The following is a 20,234-nucleotide window of genomic DNA, read 5'->3' on the forward strand; positions in this document are numbered from 1 at the left end:
AAAAAAAGTACTAACTAGCAAATGTTTTTTGTTAGCTCGCAATTTTCTTCAAAACTACTTCAATGAGGAAAAAAATAAAAATTTGGAATATCTATACATGAGCGGCTAATTGATCGGATCTCAAAATTTCGTTTATTTTGCGTGACTTATCAGGGAAAGACAATGAATCCTTCAATTTTCCAAGTGTTACGATATTTTATTCATTTAATATCATTTTAGGGTATTTAATATCGTTTAGGGTATTTCCATTCCAAAATAAATAGTGAATCCTTCGAATTTCTATTTTTATGGTATTTTATTAATTTAATATCATTTTGTACATTCATCCTCGAGTTTAGAACATCTCTCCCCAATTTTCCAACTCAAAAAAACTGGGAGACTCCCCGAATTATCAATTCCTAATACTAAAACTCAAATTATCCAAGTAATTCTATTAATTTAATTCAACAAAACACCCAATAATTTAATTAAAAAATTCATCAACACATGCTTGCTCCCCTCATCACTCCTCCAACCCTCGAAATTCCCTCTTCATTCATTCTGTGAAATGGGTGAGCCTCGATCTCGCTTGCTCCCCTTTCCCTTCCCCTTGGACTTGCCCTCCCTCTTCCTCGTCAACGACGAATTGGAAGTTGTGGAGGCAGAGTCAGCAGGACTAGACTGATTGGAGCCATCCCTGTCCCACCTGGAGAGAGCGTCCCTCAAGTGTTGTCCATCGGCCTCGTCATAAGCATCAACATCCACCTGGAGTCCTCCCTCATTCAACTCCAAATTGGCCCTCATCTCCTTCCTCTGGTCGTCAGTGTGTTGAGGACACCTCATGGATCTCGTGCACAGCTTCTTCGTGTGCTCAGAGATAACTCCGCATATCTGTGTCAACAGGGCTCTCTTATCCTCAATTGACATGTTCTCGTAGTTCGATGGTGAATTCTCGTTACTCGTCTGCATCTCTGGGGTGTCGCCATTCCTCTGCGTCTTCTGGGTTTTGCTCCTCTTGATACCATTCCTGTCTTTTCTCCTCTTTCTCTTGTCATTGTTGACACTCCAGTCTGCGTCGTCCTCGTCATCGCTTATGACTCCACTGAAGTTGCTCAGGTCTTTCGAACTATTCGCTATTCTTCGCGATGCTATTCTAGAGCTGTTTCTACCCATTCCCATGCATTTCTCCAGGTGGGTGGCGAAACGACAGGCTGCCACACCTCGATCACAATTTGGACAGTTGCATTCCTGGGATTTCTTTATTGGGTGCTGACCGAAGACGTCCAGACCTGGAGAGTCTAAAAAAATGAGATTTTCAGTTAATGCATTAATTCTTGCAGGTGAAGGAAAATTTACTTTATTAAATTATCGATATCTCCGGGCTCAATGAAACGATTTCAATTAATTTGGGGCCATTTTCGAGGTTGAAAAAATACCTTTAAAATAAAAAATAAATCTCGGAATTTCACTCAGCCAATCTCAAGATATGCCTAATTTAAAAGAGTCACTTTCATCTTTTTCCAGAAGATGACGTAAAATGAGTTATTTTACAAAATCAACAATATTCCCCGAACGAATGATGCGATTCGGATAAATCAGGGCTCATTTCAAAGCTTTGAAAAATACCTTCAAAACTGAAGAAAAAATTTGAATTTCACTCAGCCAATCTCCAGTTACTAGCGACTAAATACCTCAACTTCATTTGTTAACAAAAATCAATTGAATTTCACTGACTACCTTACCAACAATAGCATAAGACTCATCGTCAGGTATTCCCTCCTCCACATCAGAGCTTCCAGTCTTGATAGTTCTATGGACATCAAAAACAAAGCCCATGAGCACCTCATCCAAGAGATCGTCATAAATCTCCTGAGATGCCATGTCAACATTATCCGATGTTCTCATGAACTCCAGGAAGCTCCTATCAAGCTCCTGGATCCTCTCCTCTGTCACCGACATCTTTCGTGCAAAATTCTTCTCCAAGCAACACACACATGTGCCTCTCGTATTCACGATTGCTTCGTAATGGAAACAATTTATTCAGGAATTGTATCCTTTTGTTTTATTTAATCACCCTGGCCCACTGTCGAGGGTTCACTGCTGGCCTGACAGCATCTTTGTTCAGGTATTTCCACAGGATTTCTACAGATAATCTCCAGTGATTTCGTGTCTACTCTGTTTATTGTTCGTTGGCAATTGTTAAGCAGACTTTTTCTCTTTGATCTCGTGACTTTTGGGGTTTTATTTACGAAGTTTTTTCTTCTGTCAAAAATCCTGTGTTTATTGCAGGTGGCAGATTCGCACAATTAATTCAATCGTAAACTATAAACATTGTAGAGATGGGAAAAGTATTTTTAGATTATGTTATCACTGAATTGTTGACTTATCGACAGAGTAGGGGCATATGGCGGCATTTTCTCGAGTAAAATTAAATCTCAATGCTTTTTTTAACTGACTAAATCATAAAAATACGGATCAATTGCTTTTGGAGTGTCAACCGACTTTAAATAAAATTTTTTCAATTTTTCAATTCGTTAATTTTTATTATTAATGTTATTTTTTTTTTTATACACACTTTATCGCTTTTTGTCCTCCGGCAATGCTTGGGGTCACGCGGTGGTCCCTTGGCGCTCATACCATCCAGTTAAGTCATAAAATCATGCTGAAATGATTTGAAATAATAGAATTTCAGTTGACAACATTAAAAACTCAGAATTACGAAACAATTGGACTCGATTGAAGTGAATAGTTCGCAGTTAAGCAGGTGGATGCCATTGTTGGAGGTTAAGTTTTACGGTTGTTGAGGTTATCTCATTATTATCGCAGAATAATTCAACAATATCAGTTAATGAAATGTCGACGAATATGAGAAGTGTTTTGAAAGTGTCGATAGCTCTCAGAAATTTATGCTCGACGTCTAATCGGGCCCTGTCACTGAGATTATTACACTCGTCCTCGGGTCTCGAGGCGAGGTTCAATCGGCGTAAGTATCTTCATACAATTAAAAAAACGTAAAAACGATTATTTAAATACGAAACTGAAAACAATTGAATAACAGTTATTTAGAGAGAGTAATCCTTCGTTTTATCTATTTTCATATTCACCTGTTGCTCAAATTTTTCCATCTCCTGCTAGTATTTTACATTTGAGTTCATTATTTCAGGAGCGAAGCGGTAAAACTAAGTCGATTTAGCTTTCAGGTGAGTTTTTAAGGAATATCTCCGAATCTGAAGAAGATAGCAAAATTTTCGTCATGATCTTTTTTGTAGAGCGAATTGAGGGCTACAAAAAAGGTTCTAACAAAAATTTCGCTATCTGCCTTCGATTCCGAGATATCCACGGAAAACTCGACTTGAACCCGAGTTGAAAAATTTGACATTCATGACGAATATCTTCGAAACTAAAGGAGATATCGAAATTTTCGTCATTACCTTTTTTGTAGCCCTCGCTTCGCTCTACAAAAAAGGTCATGACGAAAATTTCAATATCTGCCTTAGATCCCGAGATATTCATTGAAAACTAGCCAATAGTCAAAATCAACTTGAATTGTTTCATCGTTTCCTTACTGATTTTATTTCCACTAAAAAAATTTAATGTCCATGATGATTACCTCACAAACAACAACATTCTTTGATCAAGAAATTGTAAGAATGACTAAAAGTGATAGCAATTCACCTGGTTTCGTCTATGCACCACTCAACTGCAATAAATCATCGAATTATCATCGCGATATCATCCCCATATTTTCCTTCCAAAGCTGTGCTAGCCTCGGATCCGGGCCGATTCCAAAGAGCCCTCGACGATATAGAACAGCCCGAACACCCGAGAACAATTGCCCAACAATTACGGGACTGTCAGCTCCCCGAGGAGGTCCTCCTCCTGATAAACAAAGAGTCCTCCCGGCTGACGGGTCACCAGGCCCTGAAATTCCTGGCGAGCCTCTTCGGAATGGCCAAGAAGAGCCCAAGCGAAGCCCTCGCCGACCAGATCCGCCAAAAGAAGGAATTTGCAACTCTCTGCGATATCCTGAAAAAGCACATTCGCCAGCTCACCCCAACGCAGGCGATAGAAGCCCTGAAACACCTCATCTACTTCCACGTCCCCTCCACCACAGTAATCATAAACATGCTGCTGCAGATGGTGAGAACCTCTGTCAATCAGCTCTCCCTCGACGAGCTAGTTTTCCTCAGTTTTCTCCTGAAGAAATGCCAGACGACACCTCTCATCGAGGCACTGGGTATCGCTCTACCGATGATCTTCGAGACCCAGGTGATGACCCAACTGGACCGGGAGAACCTAGAGTCCCTCGTCAGGATCCTCCAGTACCTGAGGCAATCAGGAATGTCCAGCGAGGCAGTCCCCAGAATTCTAAACATAATCGAGAAAACTCCCCCTGAAAAAATCACTCCAGCCCAAGCAAAGCAGATCCTCTTCTGCCTCCTGGACTGGGATTTTAACGAAACGGTGAAGCTCCTGATCCCCAGGATGATGGAGATCCTCGCCGAGGGAATGGAGGAGGTGAACCCAGCGGAATTGCACGCCTTGTTGCGAAGGATAAGCAAGAATTTCAGCGAAGCCAAGACAGACCACGAGGTCTACTATCACGATGGCTTTGCTGACGCCTGTGGGGCGGCCGTTGTCTCCAGGAATCTAGGGTTCGAGCGAGCCCTGGAGGTCGCCGATTTTTATCACGTCGTGGAGCACGTCAACATCGCCCTGCTAGACTACATGGCTGCCAAGTGCTTCGAGGACAAGAGCATCCTCACCAATGCCAATAAATATCAGATCTCTTCGTTTCTGCACTCCCTGTCCCGAGCCGACTACAAACCAGTCTTCTGGGATTCAGTTAAGGAGTCGTTGATGAGTGAGAAACTGCTGGACCAAAACGTAGGGTGGCTGCTGAAACCGGCTCTGTGGATGGCATCCCTCGACTGCTACTGGCCAAAGCTCATCGCCAAGATCTTCACGGAATTCGAAATTAGGGGTGAGAGGTATACATCTGCCATGAAGAGAATTCTGCTGCTGTATCACACGGTCAAGAGTAGCTGTCCTGAGTACCAGGGGCCCTGGATTGCCGACAACGTTCTGAGGTACTGCGAGAAGGTGCCCGTTGTGGAGAAGACGGAGTATCCACTGCGGGAGGCCATCCAGTGCGCTCTTGGGGGGCCGCAGTATGTCCTGACCAGTTTGGGGACCAAGTTTGGGTATTATGTTGGTGAGATGGGGTTTGTGTTGGGGGGATTACGGGGCTGAATGTTACGGAATCATTATATGTGGACGTCCACATGAAATGGGACCACTTTGTCGATTCTACACTGAGAAAAAAAAATTTTAATTCTGTCTGAAATATATTTTCTTGAGAGAAGTAATAGTTTATTTCGTTACGAGTGCGGAAAAGAGTTTTTTTGCTCGTGGGAGGCTTATGGCACGAGCCCAAGGCGAGTGATATAATCCCACGAGCTAAAAAACACCTTTCCCACGAGTATCGAACGATATTTTTCATCATAATGTGTGCCCAGCAAACAGTATGTCGACAATTTGTCGACAAATTGCCGATGTCCTGTTAAATTTTAGACGGCACTGGCAAAAATTGTTTTCTGGGTGGTAAAGGGACTTTTAGGCACGCGAAGCATGCGTCATGAATATTTTTCATATTGCAATATTGGAAGTGCATAACGAAAAAATCATGAAAACAATAAAGACTAGAAGATTGACGATTCCTCTACGCGATTTAGGTAAGTTCATTTGCGATAAAATCATACTTGAGTACGAGAATATTTTAAAGCATGAGGCCTTCCTCGGGTCATGTGAGTTGAGATGCCTGAGAGAATTGAGCAATTGAAGAAAATTTACTTGTCTCAAGAAACTGTGTTTCAGATATTAAAAATTTTTTTCTCAGTGTAGTTTCCGAGATATTCACGTTTTTGCACCAATGTTAAATTGTTTTTTTCCATCTTCTCCATCGACGTCATTTTTGACCCCATGAAGATCATTTTGGACTCAAAATGTGCGGAATGTTATCGATATTATCAGAGTATACATAACACCATATCGACAAAGTGGTCCCTTTTCATGTGGACGTCCACATATTACGGTGAAAAATATTACGCAGTAATATTGGGGAAGAAAATGTTACAGACAAAATTATTAGCGCAGCACCTCTGAAAAACTTTGTTAAAAAAAACTTGTTAAACTCAATTTGGGAAAGTCAACTTTTGAGTACTTTAACTTTTGTCAAATTCAACTTCCGTCAATAAAACCTTTCGGTTTCGGTTTTTTGTAAGAATATCGGTAAAATCTGCGTTCGTGTTTGGAATTTCAGAGTGTTTATCCGTTTTGTTTGGTTTTTTGGGAAAGGACCAAACAATCGTTATCGTTTACATTTAAGTTTGCAAATTTAATTATTATTTTGCAAATTTAAGTATTATTTTCATCGTTATATTATTTACTGTAATATTTCGGTTTAATATTTTTCACGGCAATATTTAGACCGGACACCGGTTGTAAGAGGGATGAGAGGTTTATGCTGGCTTTCATTCGGCGTTTCTTCCAGATCATGTCGCGATTATGAGGAAGGGATGGTTTCCAATTGCTGTTAATACTTCTGGGGAGACTGTCATTAACAAGCTAGAGGATTTGAAACCTTTGCAAGACGGTCAAATGTGAGTATTTGTTTTAATATTGTTAATTATCAGATTTTGGAAAATTATTATTTCTGGAGAAGCAAGAAATCTCATTTAGTTCTCTCGTTCAATCATTGTTTGGTTCATTTTTTTTCTAATCAACTTTTCGTCAAATCGTTTGAAAAAATGCATCCACTTAAATTGAATGTCATTACTAAATTACATATTGTGAATTTTTAATGTATTATCACAACAATAATGAAGACAGAAATATCCCGTCATAATGAAGACAGAAAATTTTTTCTTCCATTCTTTTCAGCCTGATATTCTTGACCATCCCTGGCTATGGACATATCCGTAACACAGATCGCCTGACTGGCTACTGGTCATTGTTAATGAAACAAATTGAGGCAGAAGAAAGGCACACAGTGATTCCCATTTTTTCAAGAACGTGGAAAAAACTTTCAGAACCCGAAAGAATTCGCTACATCTCGCAAGCGATTAGACTCAAGTGTGACGAACTCTCTGCAGTTGTCAACTGAAACGACGAAGCAATTTAGAATTGAATGTATGTATTACCCGAGAATAAACTGCTGTTTATTACAACATCTTTGGAAGAATCAATTAAGAGCCATTTTATTGCTTAACATTTTTATTATACGAAAATAGTTATTCTCAACAATAAAATTACGTTATCATCACCTCCAGACAGCAATAACTTGGAGATTAAAAAAAATTCAATGAGTATTCTCAAGCACGAGGAGTCCCTCCTCAACTCTAAACTAAAGTCTAACGTAAAATAAAATCTCCAGACTTTTTCACATAAAAGTAATAATGAAAATCGTAAAAATCGTTCGGCGTTCGATCGAAAGACCCCCCAGCAGCTGCCTGGTAGGAGCACCATCTCAAAATCAGCACCACACTGAGCAAAAGCCACTGCCATCGGCAAATCCAATCCTCTTGAAGCAATTACCCCCGTTACGAGTCTCAAACAAATCATTGGCTCAATCCAAAGACCTTGAGTGCATTGAATGCAGTGGCGAGAGTGACTTCCTCCGGTGATTTCCTCATGAAAGCACAGCGTGAGTTCCATTCACTCAAGAATATGGAATGTGAACCACCCAAGAATAAACTGCTGTTTATTCCAACGTCTTTGGAAGAATCAATTAAGAGCCATTTTATTGCTTAACATTTTTATTATACGAAAATAGTTATTCTCAACAATAAAATTACGTTATCATCACCTCCAGACAGCAATAACTTGGAGATTAAAAAAAATTCAATGAGTATTCTCAAGCACGAGGAGTCCCTCCTCAACTCTAAACTAAAGTCTAACGTAAAATAAAATCTCCAGACTTTTTCACATAAAAGTAATAATGAAAATCGTAAAAATCGTTCGGCGTTCGATCGAAAGACCCCCCAGCAGCTGCCTGGTAGGAGCACCATCTCAAAATCAGCACCACACTGAGCAAAAGCCACTGCCATCGGCAAATCCAATCCTCTTGAAGCAATTACCCCCGTTACGAGTCTCAAACAAATCATTGGCTCAATCCAAAGACCTTGAGTGCATTGAATGCAGTGGCGAGAGCGACTTCCTCCGGTGATTTCCTCATGAAAGCAGCCACCATCTCGACAACAGCAGGCAGTGCACACGGCTCATTCCTCTGGAACGTGCAGTACCGATGCAAAAATGTCATGGATCGCTCGGTGAGGCCGTCCTTGACGTGAACCGGAAGTTTACTGGCCCTCGTGTTGGGATACATGAATGGGGCGTCAGTCTCCACCAGAATTTTATCCAGAGATATGCTGCCACCCTCGAGGATCTGCCTCACTCCACTGTCTGACTTGTCCTTGCAGAGGTACCCAGTGATCCCCAGGTAGAAGCCCTCGTCGAGGTACAGTCGCGCCTCATCGGCACTCCCAATGAACGAGTGAATCATCACTGGAGGGAGACGATTTTTGTAATGGGACAGCACCTCGAGGACATCCTTCTGCGCTCCTCTCTCATGAATCACCAGGGGTTTGTTCAGCCTGCAGGCTAGCTCTATCTGCTTGTGAAAGACTGATCTCTGGGTCTCGGGGTCTGAAAAGTCTCGGTTGTAATCCAGTCCGCACTCGCCTATCGCCACGCACTCAGGGTTATTCGCTATGCTCTCCAGCTCCTCCAGGGTCTCGCCGTCCTCCCAGGATTTCGCGTCGTGGGGGTGCACTCCAGCTGTTGAGTAGAGGGTCCCTGGGTAGATCCTGGTGAGTCGGAGGGCTTCTTTACTCGATCTTATGCTCGCCCCTGTCACCATTATCTTCTGGACTCCAGAGTCCTTCGCTCGTTGGATCACAGAGTCCAGGTCGCGGCTGTATTTCTTGTTTGTCAGGTTCGCACCCACGTCTATCAGAATGTAGTTCTCGTAGCACTGACGCATAGGGCAGACCTCGGAGGCTGTGGTGGTGGAACTACTCGCGTTTTCAGACATTGCGGGGAGATTTATTCAGTTATTGTTCCCTGAAATCGAGAGGAAATTGGGGTTTTGAGAATCTACAGTAGATTGGATTTGATTAGATGTATATGTGGCTGGTCAATATTTTGCTCAGAGTCACCTAAATCATATGATCTTTTGTAACATCCGCCTTTATTTATTCTGTCCATCAGACCCAGCCCTGCACCTTTTACTAGGCTAATGAGGCTGGCTACTACTTCTGGTTCCAATCTACATTAGGAAATAATAACTTTTTGGAAGAACCAGATCTATCAGCTGTGGTCATTAATTTTAGATGAGTTTTTAGTGAAAAGGGCCATTACTCTTCAATAAAAAATGAATTTGGTTTCAATCAACGTAAAAATAGAATATTCTTTGAAGAAATTCAATCTGCCAACCCTTGAAAATTAATTATCACACCGAATATTTTTTCTCTGTTAGGAAATCTAGATTAGAATTATGTCAATACCAGGAAAAATGACAAAAACCAAAGCCAAAGACAACCCAATTAAATCCAACACTTAACATCAATAAAAACCTATTTCATTTTATTCTAAAAAAAATTGTGATAATTATTTTTCCTGAAATCGAGAGGAAAATTACTGCGGGGCTTATCATTTTGACTATCTACATTTCGAAATAACAACCCTTTTGGAGCAGCCAGAACTATCAGCTGTGGTAATTAATTTCAAAAGATGTTTTAGTGAAAAGAGATATTGTTCTTGAATAAAAAATGAATTGATTTATTATATTTGCTGGCAACATGGATTTTATGGTGAAAAAAATTGAGTATTCTTTGAAAAAATCCAATCTGCGAACTCTTGAAAATTAATTATCACACCGAATATTTTTTCTCTGTTAGGAAATCTAGATTAGAATTATGTCAATACCAGGAAAAATGACAAAAACCAAAGCCAAAGACAACCCAATTAAATCCAACACTTGACATCAATAAAAACCTATTTCATTTTATTCTAAAAAAAATTGTGATAATTATTTTTCCTGAAATCGAGAGGAAAATTACTGCGGGGCTTATCATTTTGACTATCTACATTCCGAAATAACAACCTTTTTGGAGCAGCCAGAACTATCAGCTGTGGTAATTAATTTCAAAAGATGTTTTAGTGAAAAGAGATATTGTTCTTGAATAAAAAATGAATTGATTTATTATATTTGCTGGCAACATGGATTTTATGGTGAAAAAAATTGAGTATTCTTTGAAAAAATCCAATCTGCGAACTCTTGAAAATTAATTATCACACCGAATATTTTTTCTCTGTTAGGAAATCTAGATTAGAATTATGTCAATACCAGGAAAAATGACAAAAACCAAAGCCAAAGACAACCCAATTAAATCCAACACTTGACATCAATAAAAACCTATTTCATTTTATTCTAAAAAAAATTGTGATAATTATTTTTCCTGAAATCGAGAGGAAAATTACTGCGGGGCTTATCATTTTGACTATCTACATTCCGAAATAACAACCTTTTTGGAGCAGCCAGAACTATCAGCTGTGGTAATTAATTTCAAAAGATGTTTTAGTGAAAAGAGATATTGTTCTTGAATAAAAAATGAATTGATTTATTATATTTGCTGGCAACATGGATTTTATGGTGAAAAAAATTGAGTATTCTTTGAAAAAATCCAATCTGCGAGCCCTTAAAAATTAATTATCACACCGAATATTTTTTCTTCACTAGCAAATCTAGATTATAAAACCAAAACCAAAGAAAATCCAATAAAATCCCCCCCATCATTAATAAAAAACTACTCCATTTGATTCTAAAAAAAAATCAGTGACAAATAGTTTACGATTTCGGGGTTCAAGCAGGGAAATTCTGGGGGTTTAACCTCTCGAGGTGCATCCAAGGGTTGAAATTCCCCCAAATACCCTCGCTCCAACTATTTTTTAATAATCACTGTACTCTATGAATCCACTTACTTGACATTTGAGGAATCGACAGCAGGGCGAGTCTCTCCACCGTCTGAGTTGGAGGGTAATTCGTGGATGAATGAAATCGTTGAGCTTTTTCACGATGACTTAACCTCCCAATAAAGTAGTCCGGGCGTGTGAGTCATATTTTTCAAATTGCATAACCTTCAGAGAGAGTTCAACCGGCTGAGACCGAGTTTTCTCCTCGAATTGTCCATAAACAAAGTTCGTTCGAAGGACTTGTCCTCTCCCAAGGTGCAATTAATTCCGAATCAGTCATCATGAAGGTAATTGACGAATTAAAATCGACGATCTCGTCCCCTCAAGTGTCTTCTCCCCAACAATGGCTCATTTTTTTCACTTTATCAGAATAAAAAAGGGCATAAAACCAGGAAACAATTACTAGCCGAGAAGGAAGCAGCGTCTAAGCGTCTGGTGGACAAGGCGAATGCTCAGGAAAATCCTCTGGAGACTCTGGAAAAATTCCAGAGTTACTCCGCACCTGATGGAACAGTTTTCAATCTTCAATGTTCGAGGGTGGCAGATCTTCCTGGGGAAACTCTCCCCTGGGTTTTCGACATTATGGAGAGGAACATGAAGTCGATGTATGAGAAGTCGAAGTGGGGGTGGAACGAGAGCTCCAAGAGGAACGAATTGACAGAACCCGGCGCCTGGTACCTCACAGCCAGAGTTGGGGACGAGCTCGTGGCCTTTTCACACTTTCGTTATGATCTCGATGACAAAATCGAGGTTCTCTATTGGTAAATTCATGTTTTGACGATGGGGAATAATTACTTGAGGGTTTTTCGTGTCAATTTGTTGATGGGAAATTGTTTTTTTCAAGTTATGAACTTCAGTTGGAGGAGAAAGTGAGGAGAAAAGGCTTGGGGAGGTTCATGATGAAGTGTTTGGAGGGTCTGGCTGCTGAGAGTTGCATGAAGAAAGTAGTTTTGACGGTTTTCAAACACAACGCTGAAGCCAGATCGTTTTACGAGGCTTTAGGGTAAATTGGAGAGGATTTTTGATTTTAGGAAATTGGATTGGATGGAGGAATATTGAAGGATTGATTGCATTTTCAGGTACAAGTTGGATAGGACGAGCCCTGCTGACTGGGAGAGTCTGGACTACATAATCATCAGCAAATAAATTTTTTCTGTATTCCGTTTTTAATTTTTTTTTACTGCAAAAAGGGGAGTAAATAAATCCAGGACTGATTTTTCTATTTTTTCGTTATTTTCGTTCGTTTGATTTATTACGACAGTTAATTATCAAGTTGTAAAGCATTTTATTTACAAATTAGGAATACTGAAATTAGACATTCAATTGGAGGAAGAAAAGAATGGGCAGCTTTAGGGTAAATTGAAGAGGATTTTTGATTCTAGCAAATTGGATTGGATTGGGGAATTGAAGAATTGATTGTTTCTCCATTTTTAATTTTTTTACTACGAAAAAGGGAGTGAATAAATTCAGGACTGATTATTCTAATGCAATGAGTGGAGAAATTCTGATCATTTCGTTTTTATTATTTTTGTTCTTTTGATTTATTACGAAACTCAATTATCAAGTTGGAAAGCTTGACAAATCCCTCAATCTTTTTCAATGTCTCGAGAACATAATTTCCTAATTAGAAATACTGAAGTTATTAACTTCAATTGAAGGAGGAGAAGATGGAAGAGTCTAAACTACATAATCATCATCAGCAAATGAATTTTTTTTGCCTTCCATTTTCAATTTTTTTACTACAAAAAAGGGAGTGAATAAATCCAGGACTGATTTTTATAATGAAATGAGTGAAAAAGTCTAATCATTTGGTTCTTCATTATTTTCATTCTTTTGATTTATTACGAAAGTCAATTATCAAGTTGTCATTATACATGATTCATGTCAATTGAACATTCCTCAGAAACATTACAAGCAGTTAATATCCCCCGCCACTGGCGAGCTTGAAAAACCCCTCGATTTCTTCCAACACATCGAAAACATTAGTCCCAAATGAGAAATTAGTCGAGCCCTCCTGTTGCAGCATTGCTCCACAGAATCACGGATCACTCTGAGAATAATTGCTCTATCACTTGCTTCCAGCACTCAAGCTACAAAATACTCTCCAACTCTCTTACAATTACGCAAAACAATAAATTAATACTGCCATCAGTTACATTTAAACCGCATACAAACAGCTTTTCGGGAATGGGAGATTCTTATCTAGACTCATTGTCTACATTATCAACTCAGTAATTAAAATATCATTCTTTTACTCGCTACGATCTACCTTCACTCATCCAGAAGGAAAAATTATTGACTCAAATTACTGAGGATCGCCCTATTCCTCTGAGAATCTGCATTCTGCGGATAATTTCCGCATAATTTGGCTCTTAAATTACAAAACCTTAAAAATTAGTTTACCATATCTGAGTATTGAATAGCCGAAACGACGAGTAAATATCATTCACACGAATTTCAACCGAAAATTGTTAAAAACAATTTATGTTCATGTTCATCTCCATACTTTAAATTTTGATGGTAAGGATCATGGAAAAAAAAATTCGACTGTGTCAGTGACATAAGACATTGTTTGTATTGTATTTTTTCAGAGCCTGAGGAAGCTAAAATAATTATCGAAACATTGCATCCTTGACGATTTAATCGGCGCGGTTATTTATTTCTCCAATTTCCCATGATCCTTACCGTCAAAATTTTTAAAAACGTAATCTCCCCTTCTACGTTCACCAAAAAATAGTCGAGCCCCCGGTGATCCTCGTCACGCAAATATTCCCATCAGATTCCCCCCTCAATCCCCCTGAGTCCCCAATCTCCCCCCGGATCCCCTATAAAACCCCCCACTAGACCTAAGACTGTGTTTTATGAAACAATATCGATGATATCTGATGCGGACAGAGGCTGACGCTAGTCGTCTTGAGAGTCGGTCCGACACTGTGGAAAGTCAGTGGTATTTCACTGATGGTCCAGTCCTCGACGAAGCTCAACAGTCTCCCGACGTCGATCGTCCCACTGTCGAGGGCCCCAAACCGTTCGTGAATGTCCTCCTCCCCCCAGCAGAGATCCACCGCCTGCCTGTGGATCACCATCCCGACCCCCTTTCCCGCACCGTCAGGCACGGAGATCACCCGCATGCTGACGATGTTGACGTCCACGGGGAGATCGAACCTCAGCGCAGCGAAGTGTCCATTGAAGTCGACATTGAACACTGGATTTGGGTGGATGGTGGTCATGGGATGGAGCAGCTCCTCCGCGGCCAGATGGGCTCCAAGAGAGAGAGCCCCTGCGGGATGCCCAGGCGCCGGTGGCTTCAGGCACTCCCTCCTCTTCTCCAACACGATCATGAAGACGTGATTAGTCAGAAGATTGTCGGTGACCCCTTGCTCGAGGCCCCTCTGGTCGTCCTGCATCAGTCGCCTGTCCTGCATGATCTCGAATTGTCCAGAGGCCATGGAGGCAGCGCCCAGTGGCTGTCCCGTCAGGACACTCAGCCTCACCCTCTTGTCCTCGATGTACCCAGCTGCCGGAAGGGGGTAGTAATTCGCCTGGGTCGGCAGCTTCGGAAACCTCTGCCTCCTGATCATGTTGAGACCGTTGAGATCAGTGAAGAACTCGTCTCCCGACGCTATATCAGTGTCCAGTCTCATCGCCAACTCGAAGTTCTGGGTCTCTGAGATGTCAACTTCGTTGAGCACGTGCAGCCCCAGCCCATCGCTGCCAGGGGAGTTGAATAAAGTACAGGTGTGCCGCAGGTGCGGAAGGTCCACGAAGACTCGAGATAAAATGGGACCAGTGACCAAGTGGATTGTCCTGTCCATCGTCATGTAGACGGGATCAGGGTCCGGTTTGTCGGGGAGAAACAGGTAGGCTCCACTCTGAGGCCTCCCTGGGGACGCTGTCCCGTATTTAACGAACTCCAGGTGCACTGGGAACGTAGTGTCAGCGATTTTCAGGGCTTTTAGTAAGCCAGTCTTTGCGAAAGCTGCGGAGAGACCCGGTCTCACGCCTATCGAGAACTCCTGCGTCGACGGATGCACCTGGAGGTGCTCGAACCCGCGGACGAGTCTCGGGGGGATCGCGTTGTTGAAGAGGGTCACGTTTGCTAGGTGAACACCGGGGGGCAACGACGTGTCCTTCAACGGGTGGATCAGGTAAGTATTGATGCCGAATCCAGGAACCGTCACCAGGAACGACAGCTCGTACCTGAAATGTCAGAGGTTACTGAGGGGTTGAGGCACAGGCTGGGAGCCTGAGGGGGAGACAGGACAGTTCATACTATCCACTTCAGCCTGGACATTTCATCCCATTCACTTGCAGACACAATCATTCAAATATTTCAATCGTTTCTCTCATGAATTATTCGTTCATTCATTCATTTTTGGACTGAATATCCTTCGATTCTCTTTGAAATGTGACGCGTTGCCCGATCGATGGCGCAAAATCATCGAAACCGATGGACGATATTTCGAGGATTGATCTAGTATTTGCATATTTTATGTCACATATTTTTTGATTTAAAAAAAGGGAAAAATTAAGTTATACACCTAATATTATTTTAATGATTTTCATTTGACGAAGAAAATCATTTGACTGTGTAGAAGCATTATTGATGATAATGCCAATAAAATGTTGGTGACAAAAACTGTGAGAAGGTCTATCTTAGCATTTTGGGGGCTGAAGTGTCTCTGAGGCCTCTTAGTTCGACAGAGTACGTTTGGGAGTCCAACTTGACAGTCGAGTCCAATAATTCTCAATCCTTAGCACCGCGTAACCCGAGCCCGTTAATAATCTTTGAAAAACGTGGAAAACCTCACATGTTACAGAATCATATCTATCCATTGCTGTTTCATAATATCTCAACCAACACGATTTTTCATATTTCATGATTGATTTCATGATGAAGAGGATTAAATGGCCCAGAATGAAAAAATTCGGGGATAAACTGTCCCTCCTCTCCGTGAGTTCGAATTTACGTGCCACCAATTTTTCATTTCACGTCCATCAGGATGGCTGATGTGTAAAAAAAATTGAATTTCATAATTTTCGTGTTTGATGAGGATAACCAATGGCATAGAAAGGACATGTGAATTTCTTCAAATTTTTCGAAGCATTTTTTAAGGTTGCGCCGTGTGGTTTTATTTCTTATGGACATTTACACGCCTCGTAGCGATCTAATGTGTCAATCATTCTTTAAAGACTCAATTATTATCTCTCGGTGTTTCCCTCTGAGAACTGTTCACAGGGGGTTTAAGAGCAGAATTATTTTTTGTCTTATTTCTTATTAAAAAAAATACATTTACCTAGCCCCGGAGATGGCTCCAGGTCCGACCCAGACTGGTGACAGTTGGCACTCGACAGCCTGTCCCATTCTATCGGTGACCCTCACGTAGGGATTCGACACAATGACCGTCTGGACCCTCGTCCTCTGTCTCGGGAGGGAATTCAATATGACAACTTTCCTGGAGATGCCGTCGTCCCCGAGGGAGACTGTTATTCTGTCCCCAACGCTCGTGTGGTGGGTCCTCATCTCGTCGAGAGTGAAGTATTGGGAGTCTGGGTCGAGGGCCGGCCCCTGGGGACTCCTCAGGAGGTGTGCCGCCGACTGCTGGAGAACGTGGGCTGAACTGTTCAGGGCTGAAATCATCTTCTGGGCGTAGTCCACCACGACTTCGTCTCTTGCGGTACCAGTGACGCCGTCGTGATGTTGGAAGAGCGAGTGCCACTGTCTGGCCTCAGCCAGTCTTCTCTCCAGACCGGATTCCGACAGGTGCTCGTGACCTCGCGCCCATCCGATCGAGGAGAGGACCTCGGCTGCCCTCAGGGACCCCAGGAGAACTCGGTCCAGGCGTTTGTGGAAGGGCCGAGAGGTGTAGTAGCCACTCCAGTAGTGATCGTCCCTGTCGGCGTACGTGAAGAAGTCCCCGGACAACCTGGGGAACTTGTCGACATTCTGCTCCTCTCTGAGGGCGTTGAAGTAATCGGTCAGAGTGCCGAATTGTATCTTCACGTTCAACTGATCGTTCGAGTTGAGGTAATCGAAGATCTTCTGGTAGTTGCCGTACTGCGCGTCCCATTCGGAACTCTGGGAGTACCTGGAGCAGAGTCGGGGGATGAATATCCGTCGTTAATTTTCCTGATAATAATGACTAATAACAAATATGAAATAGTGATTACTTCTGTAATCGATGAAAATACGAAATTCATTTTTATTGACTTTTTAATGCCCGGTGGCGCACACGTGAAAGGTTCCGAGTTCAAAACCCTGCCGGGTAGAATGGTAAGATCTAACCATTTAAAGTCTTGATCATCAGCGCAGTAGACCCCAACCGAGTCGAAGGGATGTACAATAACGATAAAAAAATGATAATTTAAAGGTTGATTTAAAAAATATGGCGCGAGCCACAATTAATTAGCATAATTATTATTCGAAATTCGTATAACGCGTCTCGAATATTCTGTATCGTTACGTTAGAGGCAAACATCGAGCTATCCTCGTCCCTCACGAAATTTCTGGACAATTCTCGAATCTACCATAACAAAAGGTATTTAAGGGGTAACAGAAGGCCTCGAAAATTTCCTCGAAATTTTCAAACAAATTTCCTGCTCAAAGTGATTAGTATTTTTTTAAACCAAAGCACATTGACCTTCATCACCTCCTGGAGATTAATATGCTTCGATTTGCAAAAATATCGATAACTTTGGGCAGGAAATTTGTTGAAAAATTTGGAAATTGGCCACATACTGTTGCTTGAGGACGACCTGTATATGAGTTTTATTATTTTATTACTATTATTATGGGTTTTATTAGTTTTTTTATTTCGCTATCGGCACTTGACCGCCACAAAAAAAATTTTTTTTGTTTTAATTGCGATTGGGTCATTACAGTTGATGAACAAGACCTGAGGACCTGCACATGGGTTTTATTATTTTATTATTATTATGGGTTTATTTTGATTATTTTTTTCTTCATTCCCATTGCACCCCAAGAGCTGTACCCCATGTACAGACTCTCCTGGTGACCAAGGGAAACCATAAAAAACCCTCCGACCGAATACCCTCGGAGAATATTCCCCAAACATTAAATCTCGATGATTTCTGGTGTCTAGACTCCCCTCCAACGGTTTCCGAAAGATTAAAAATCCCAATTGCCCCAAACCAGACTCAAATTTTATCGTTTCATTTGCCCTGGGCCACAAACGAGACTATATCTGAATAAAAAAAAAATTATTAGAACATGAAAAACAACATCACTCTGTCTGACCTGAAGTCATCGCCAAGAGGTGCGACAACGACATTGGACCTGAAGAGCTGTGCCTTCTTGCGGTACTGGTCAAGCAGCAGAGCCGCCCGTTCAGCGACATTTTTCTTAGTAACAACCTTGGGGGGGACCCTCCACGGGCAGCTCAGACCAAAATTCGGAAGCCTGAAAAAGTCAAACTGACAGCAGACCTTGGGATCGGGCCCGCAGGTGTGGGGCACGTCGTAGCTGTAGAACGGCATCATATGAGTGAGAATTTCGGTGGAGCCGTCGTGATCCCACAGCTGTCGCCACTTGAACTCGAGACTCCTCTCCTTGGCCAGTCTCTTCTTAACGGAGTAGTGAACCCGTTGAATCAGAAGATTCTCGAGGCCCGCGTTCCTCAGGAGATACGGCATGGTTGGAGAGAGGCCGAAGGGATCGATGGCCCAGCCCGTTGTGGGCACATAATCGAGATTGGCTTTGAGCCACTGGTGGCCCTGCGTCAGCTGCACCAGCTGTGCCATCCAGTGGGAGACAGCCTCGTCCGGCATAACCCACCCCCCAGCCACGATCTCCAGTTGTCCATCGACAATCAGCCGCTTCACCTGCTCCTGCGTCCCCTTGGGCTGCTCGTCCCACCAGAGTTTGAAGAAGGACATCTCAGCCCAGATGAACTTTCTCCGCTTGTCCTCGGAGAGTTTAGTCACCATGTTGTTGAGGATTCTGTTGGTCTTCTGGGAGTAGTATTTCTCGAAGGTCTCCAGCCAGCCGGGGTCGTTGTGGGAGTGGGGGACCACGAAGACGTTGAGCTTGCGGGTCTTGTGCCACTGCTTCTCGTCGTACTTGAGGGCCCAGCCCTGCTTCCAGACACCACCGTCTGGATTATCAAACTCCATTTGCTTGTAGAGCTCCAGCATCTGGATGTCGACCTCTGGGACCCTCTGGGGGTCGAAGCTGCACTGGAGGGGCTTCTCCGGGGGTTTTATCGGGTTCAACGGGTCCAGGTGGTGGACGTCATGGCTCGGGAGTCTCTCCGGAGAGCCCTGAACATCCGACGCCTGCTTTATCGCGCTTATCGCCTTGTGGTGGCGCGACAGGTCCTCCTCCAGCTTCGCTAATCTGCTCTCTATGTGCACCCATTGATTCTGGAAAAAAAGAAATGTGCGATGATAGCTTATCGTCGGTGTTATCCATCGTCAATGTGATACGTCGATATGATCGTTATCGTTGTTTAAAGATTGACGATACTTACGTCCTCGATCGCTAGTTTCTGGGCCTTTCCTCGGGGGGAGAACGTCAGGTCTAGCAGTAGGTACATCATCAGGCAACACGCCAGGATCCCTCCTGCTCCCAGCACTGCGAACAGCTTGAAGTAGCGAAACGTCATTTGTGTTCGCATTATAATGATCTTAGTAATTGTGATCTTTGATTATTCTAATGCAACCGCTATTTTTGGGCACCGCAATGTGCTACGACGACCAACACTCGAGCATTTTAGCGGAAGGACGTGTGTGACGCAAGATGATCCACGTTTTTCTTTATGATTTTACATTTTTTATCAGTTGTTGTTGGCTATTTATCTTGCTGATTTTTTTTACGGGTTTGAGTTATGTTTGAGGACCCAAGGGGCTCTCATTCGGATTTCTTACAGGGTTGCCAGGTTCTCGAGGGGTCTGGGGGCACACACGCGCTGTTTGTGAAGTTTTACCGCCGTTTGAATTTCGCTTGAGGATGAATTGTTGATGCAAACTTGATTAATTTTGATTCATTATTTTTTCAAATCATTTGGGATTTTTCAAGAAAATCCCAAATTGTTTAATTTGGCTGAGATATTGCGTAAATTTCTTCAAATTATCCCAGTTTCCAGTCATTGACTACTGAAGATGATTAATTTTATCCGATTATTTTCTTTTTCATAAAGTTGATTGACAATGAATGATTGTTTTGATTGTTAACTTTTTATTCGCCTTGCGATTGGTTGATG

The 20,234-nt window shown here is 42.1% G+C and overlaps 5 protein-coding genes across 5 annotated transcripts; 2 read left to right on the forward strand and 3 right to left on the reverse strand.

Annotated features, from left to right (window-relative positions):
* Window positions 1-276: 276 nt before the first annotated feature.
* On the reverse strand, window positions 277-2,295 carry LOC107035998 (SAGA-associated factor 11 homolog). The gene is made up of 2 exons (XM_015253674.1): window positions 1,722-2,295; window positions 277-1,277 (listed from the first exon to the last, which is right to left on the reverse strand). The coding sequence occupies exons 1-2, from the start codon at window positions 1,936-1,938 to the stop codon at window positions 532-534; spliced, it is 963 nt and encodes a 320-aa protein (XP_015109160.1). The 5' UTR covers window positions 1,939-2,295; the 3' UTR covers window positions 277-531.
* Window positions 2,296-2,576: 281 nt separating this feature from the next.
* Window positions 2,577-7,226, forward strand: LOC107036077. The gene is made up of 4 exons (XM_015253812.1): window positions 2,577-2,962; window positions 3,737-5,194; window positions 6,533-6,641; window positions 6,922-7,226. Exons 1-4 carry the CDS (start codon window positions 2,833-2,835, stop codon window positions 7,142-7,144), a joined length of 1,920 nt encoding a protein of 639 aa, XP_015109298.1. The 5' UTR covers window positions 2,577-2,832; the 3' UTR covers window positions 7,145-7,226.
* A 522-nt stretch (window positions 7,227-7,748) lies between these two features.
* On the reverse strand, window positions 7,749-11,149 carry LOC107036078 (3'-5' ssDNA/RNA exonuclease TatD). Its single transcript, XM_015253813.2, has 2 exons — window positions 11,023-11,149; window positions 7,749-9,102 (listed from the first exon to the last, which is right to left on the reverse strand). The coding sequence occupies exon 2, from the start codon at window positions 9,071-9,073 to the stop codon at window positions 8,141-8,143; it is 933 nt and encodes a 310-aa protein (XP_015109299.1). The 5' UTR covers window positions 9,074-9,102; window positions 11,023-11,149; the 3' UTR covers window positions 7,749-8,140.
* On the forward strand, window positions 10,858-12,235 carry LOC107036080 (N-alpha-acetyltransferase 40). Its single transcript, XM_015253814.2, has 4 exons — window positions 10,858-11,300; window positions 11,383-11,774; window positions 11,858-12,016; window positions 12,093-12,235. Exons 1-4 carry the CDS (start codon window positions 11,295-11,297, stop codon window positions 12,157-12,159), a joined length of 624 nt encoding a protein of 207 aa, XP_015109300.1. The 5' UTR covers window positions 10,858-11,294; the 3' UTR covers window positions 12,160-12,235.
* A 1,608-nt stretch (window positions 12,236-13,843) lies between these two features.
* On the reverse strand, window positions 13,844-19,870 carry LOC107035984 (alpha-mannosidase 2). The gene is made up of 4 exons (XM_015253658.1): window positions 19,503-19,870; window positions 18,272-19,395; window positions 16,311-17,102; window positions 13,844-15,213 (listed from the first exon to the last, which is right to left on the reverse strand). Exons 1-4 carry the CDS (start codon window positions 19,647-19,649, stop codon window positions 13,860-13,862), a joined length of 3,417 nt encoding a protein of 1,138 aa, XP_015109144.1. The 5' UTR covers window positions 19,650-19,870; the 3' UTR covers window positions 13,844-13,859.
* Window positions 19,871-20,234: the final 364 nt, after the last annotated feature.

The sequence above is a fragment of the Diachasma alloeum genome, unplaced genomic scaffold, assembly GCF_001412515.2.
Source record: "Diachasma alloeum isolate Michigan unplaced genomic scaffold, Dall2.0 Dall_scaffold_00203, whole genome shotgun sequence".
Lineage (NCBI taxonomy): Eukaryota > Metazoa > Arthropoda > Insecta > Hymenoptera > Braconidae > Diachasma > Diachasma alloeum.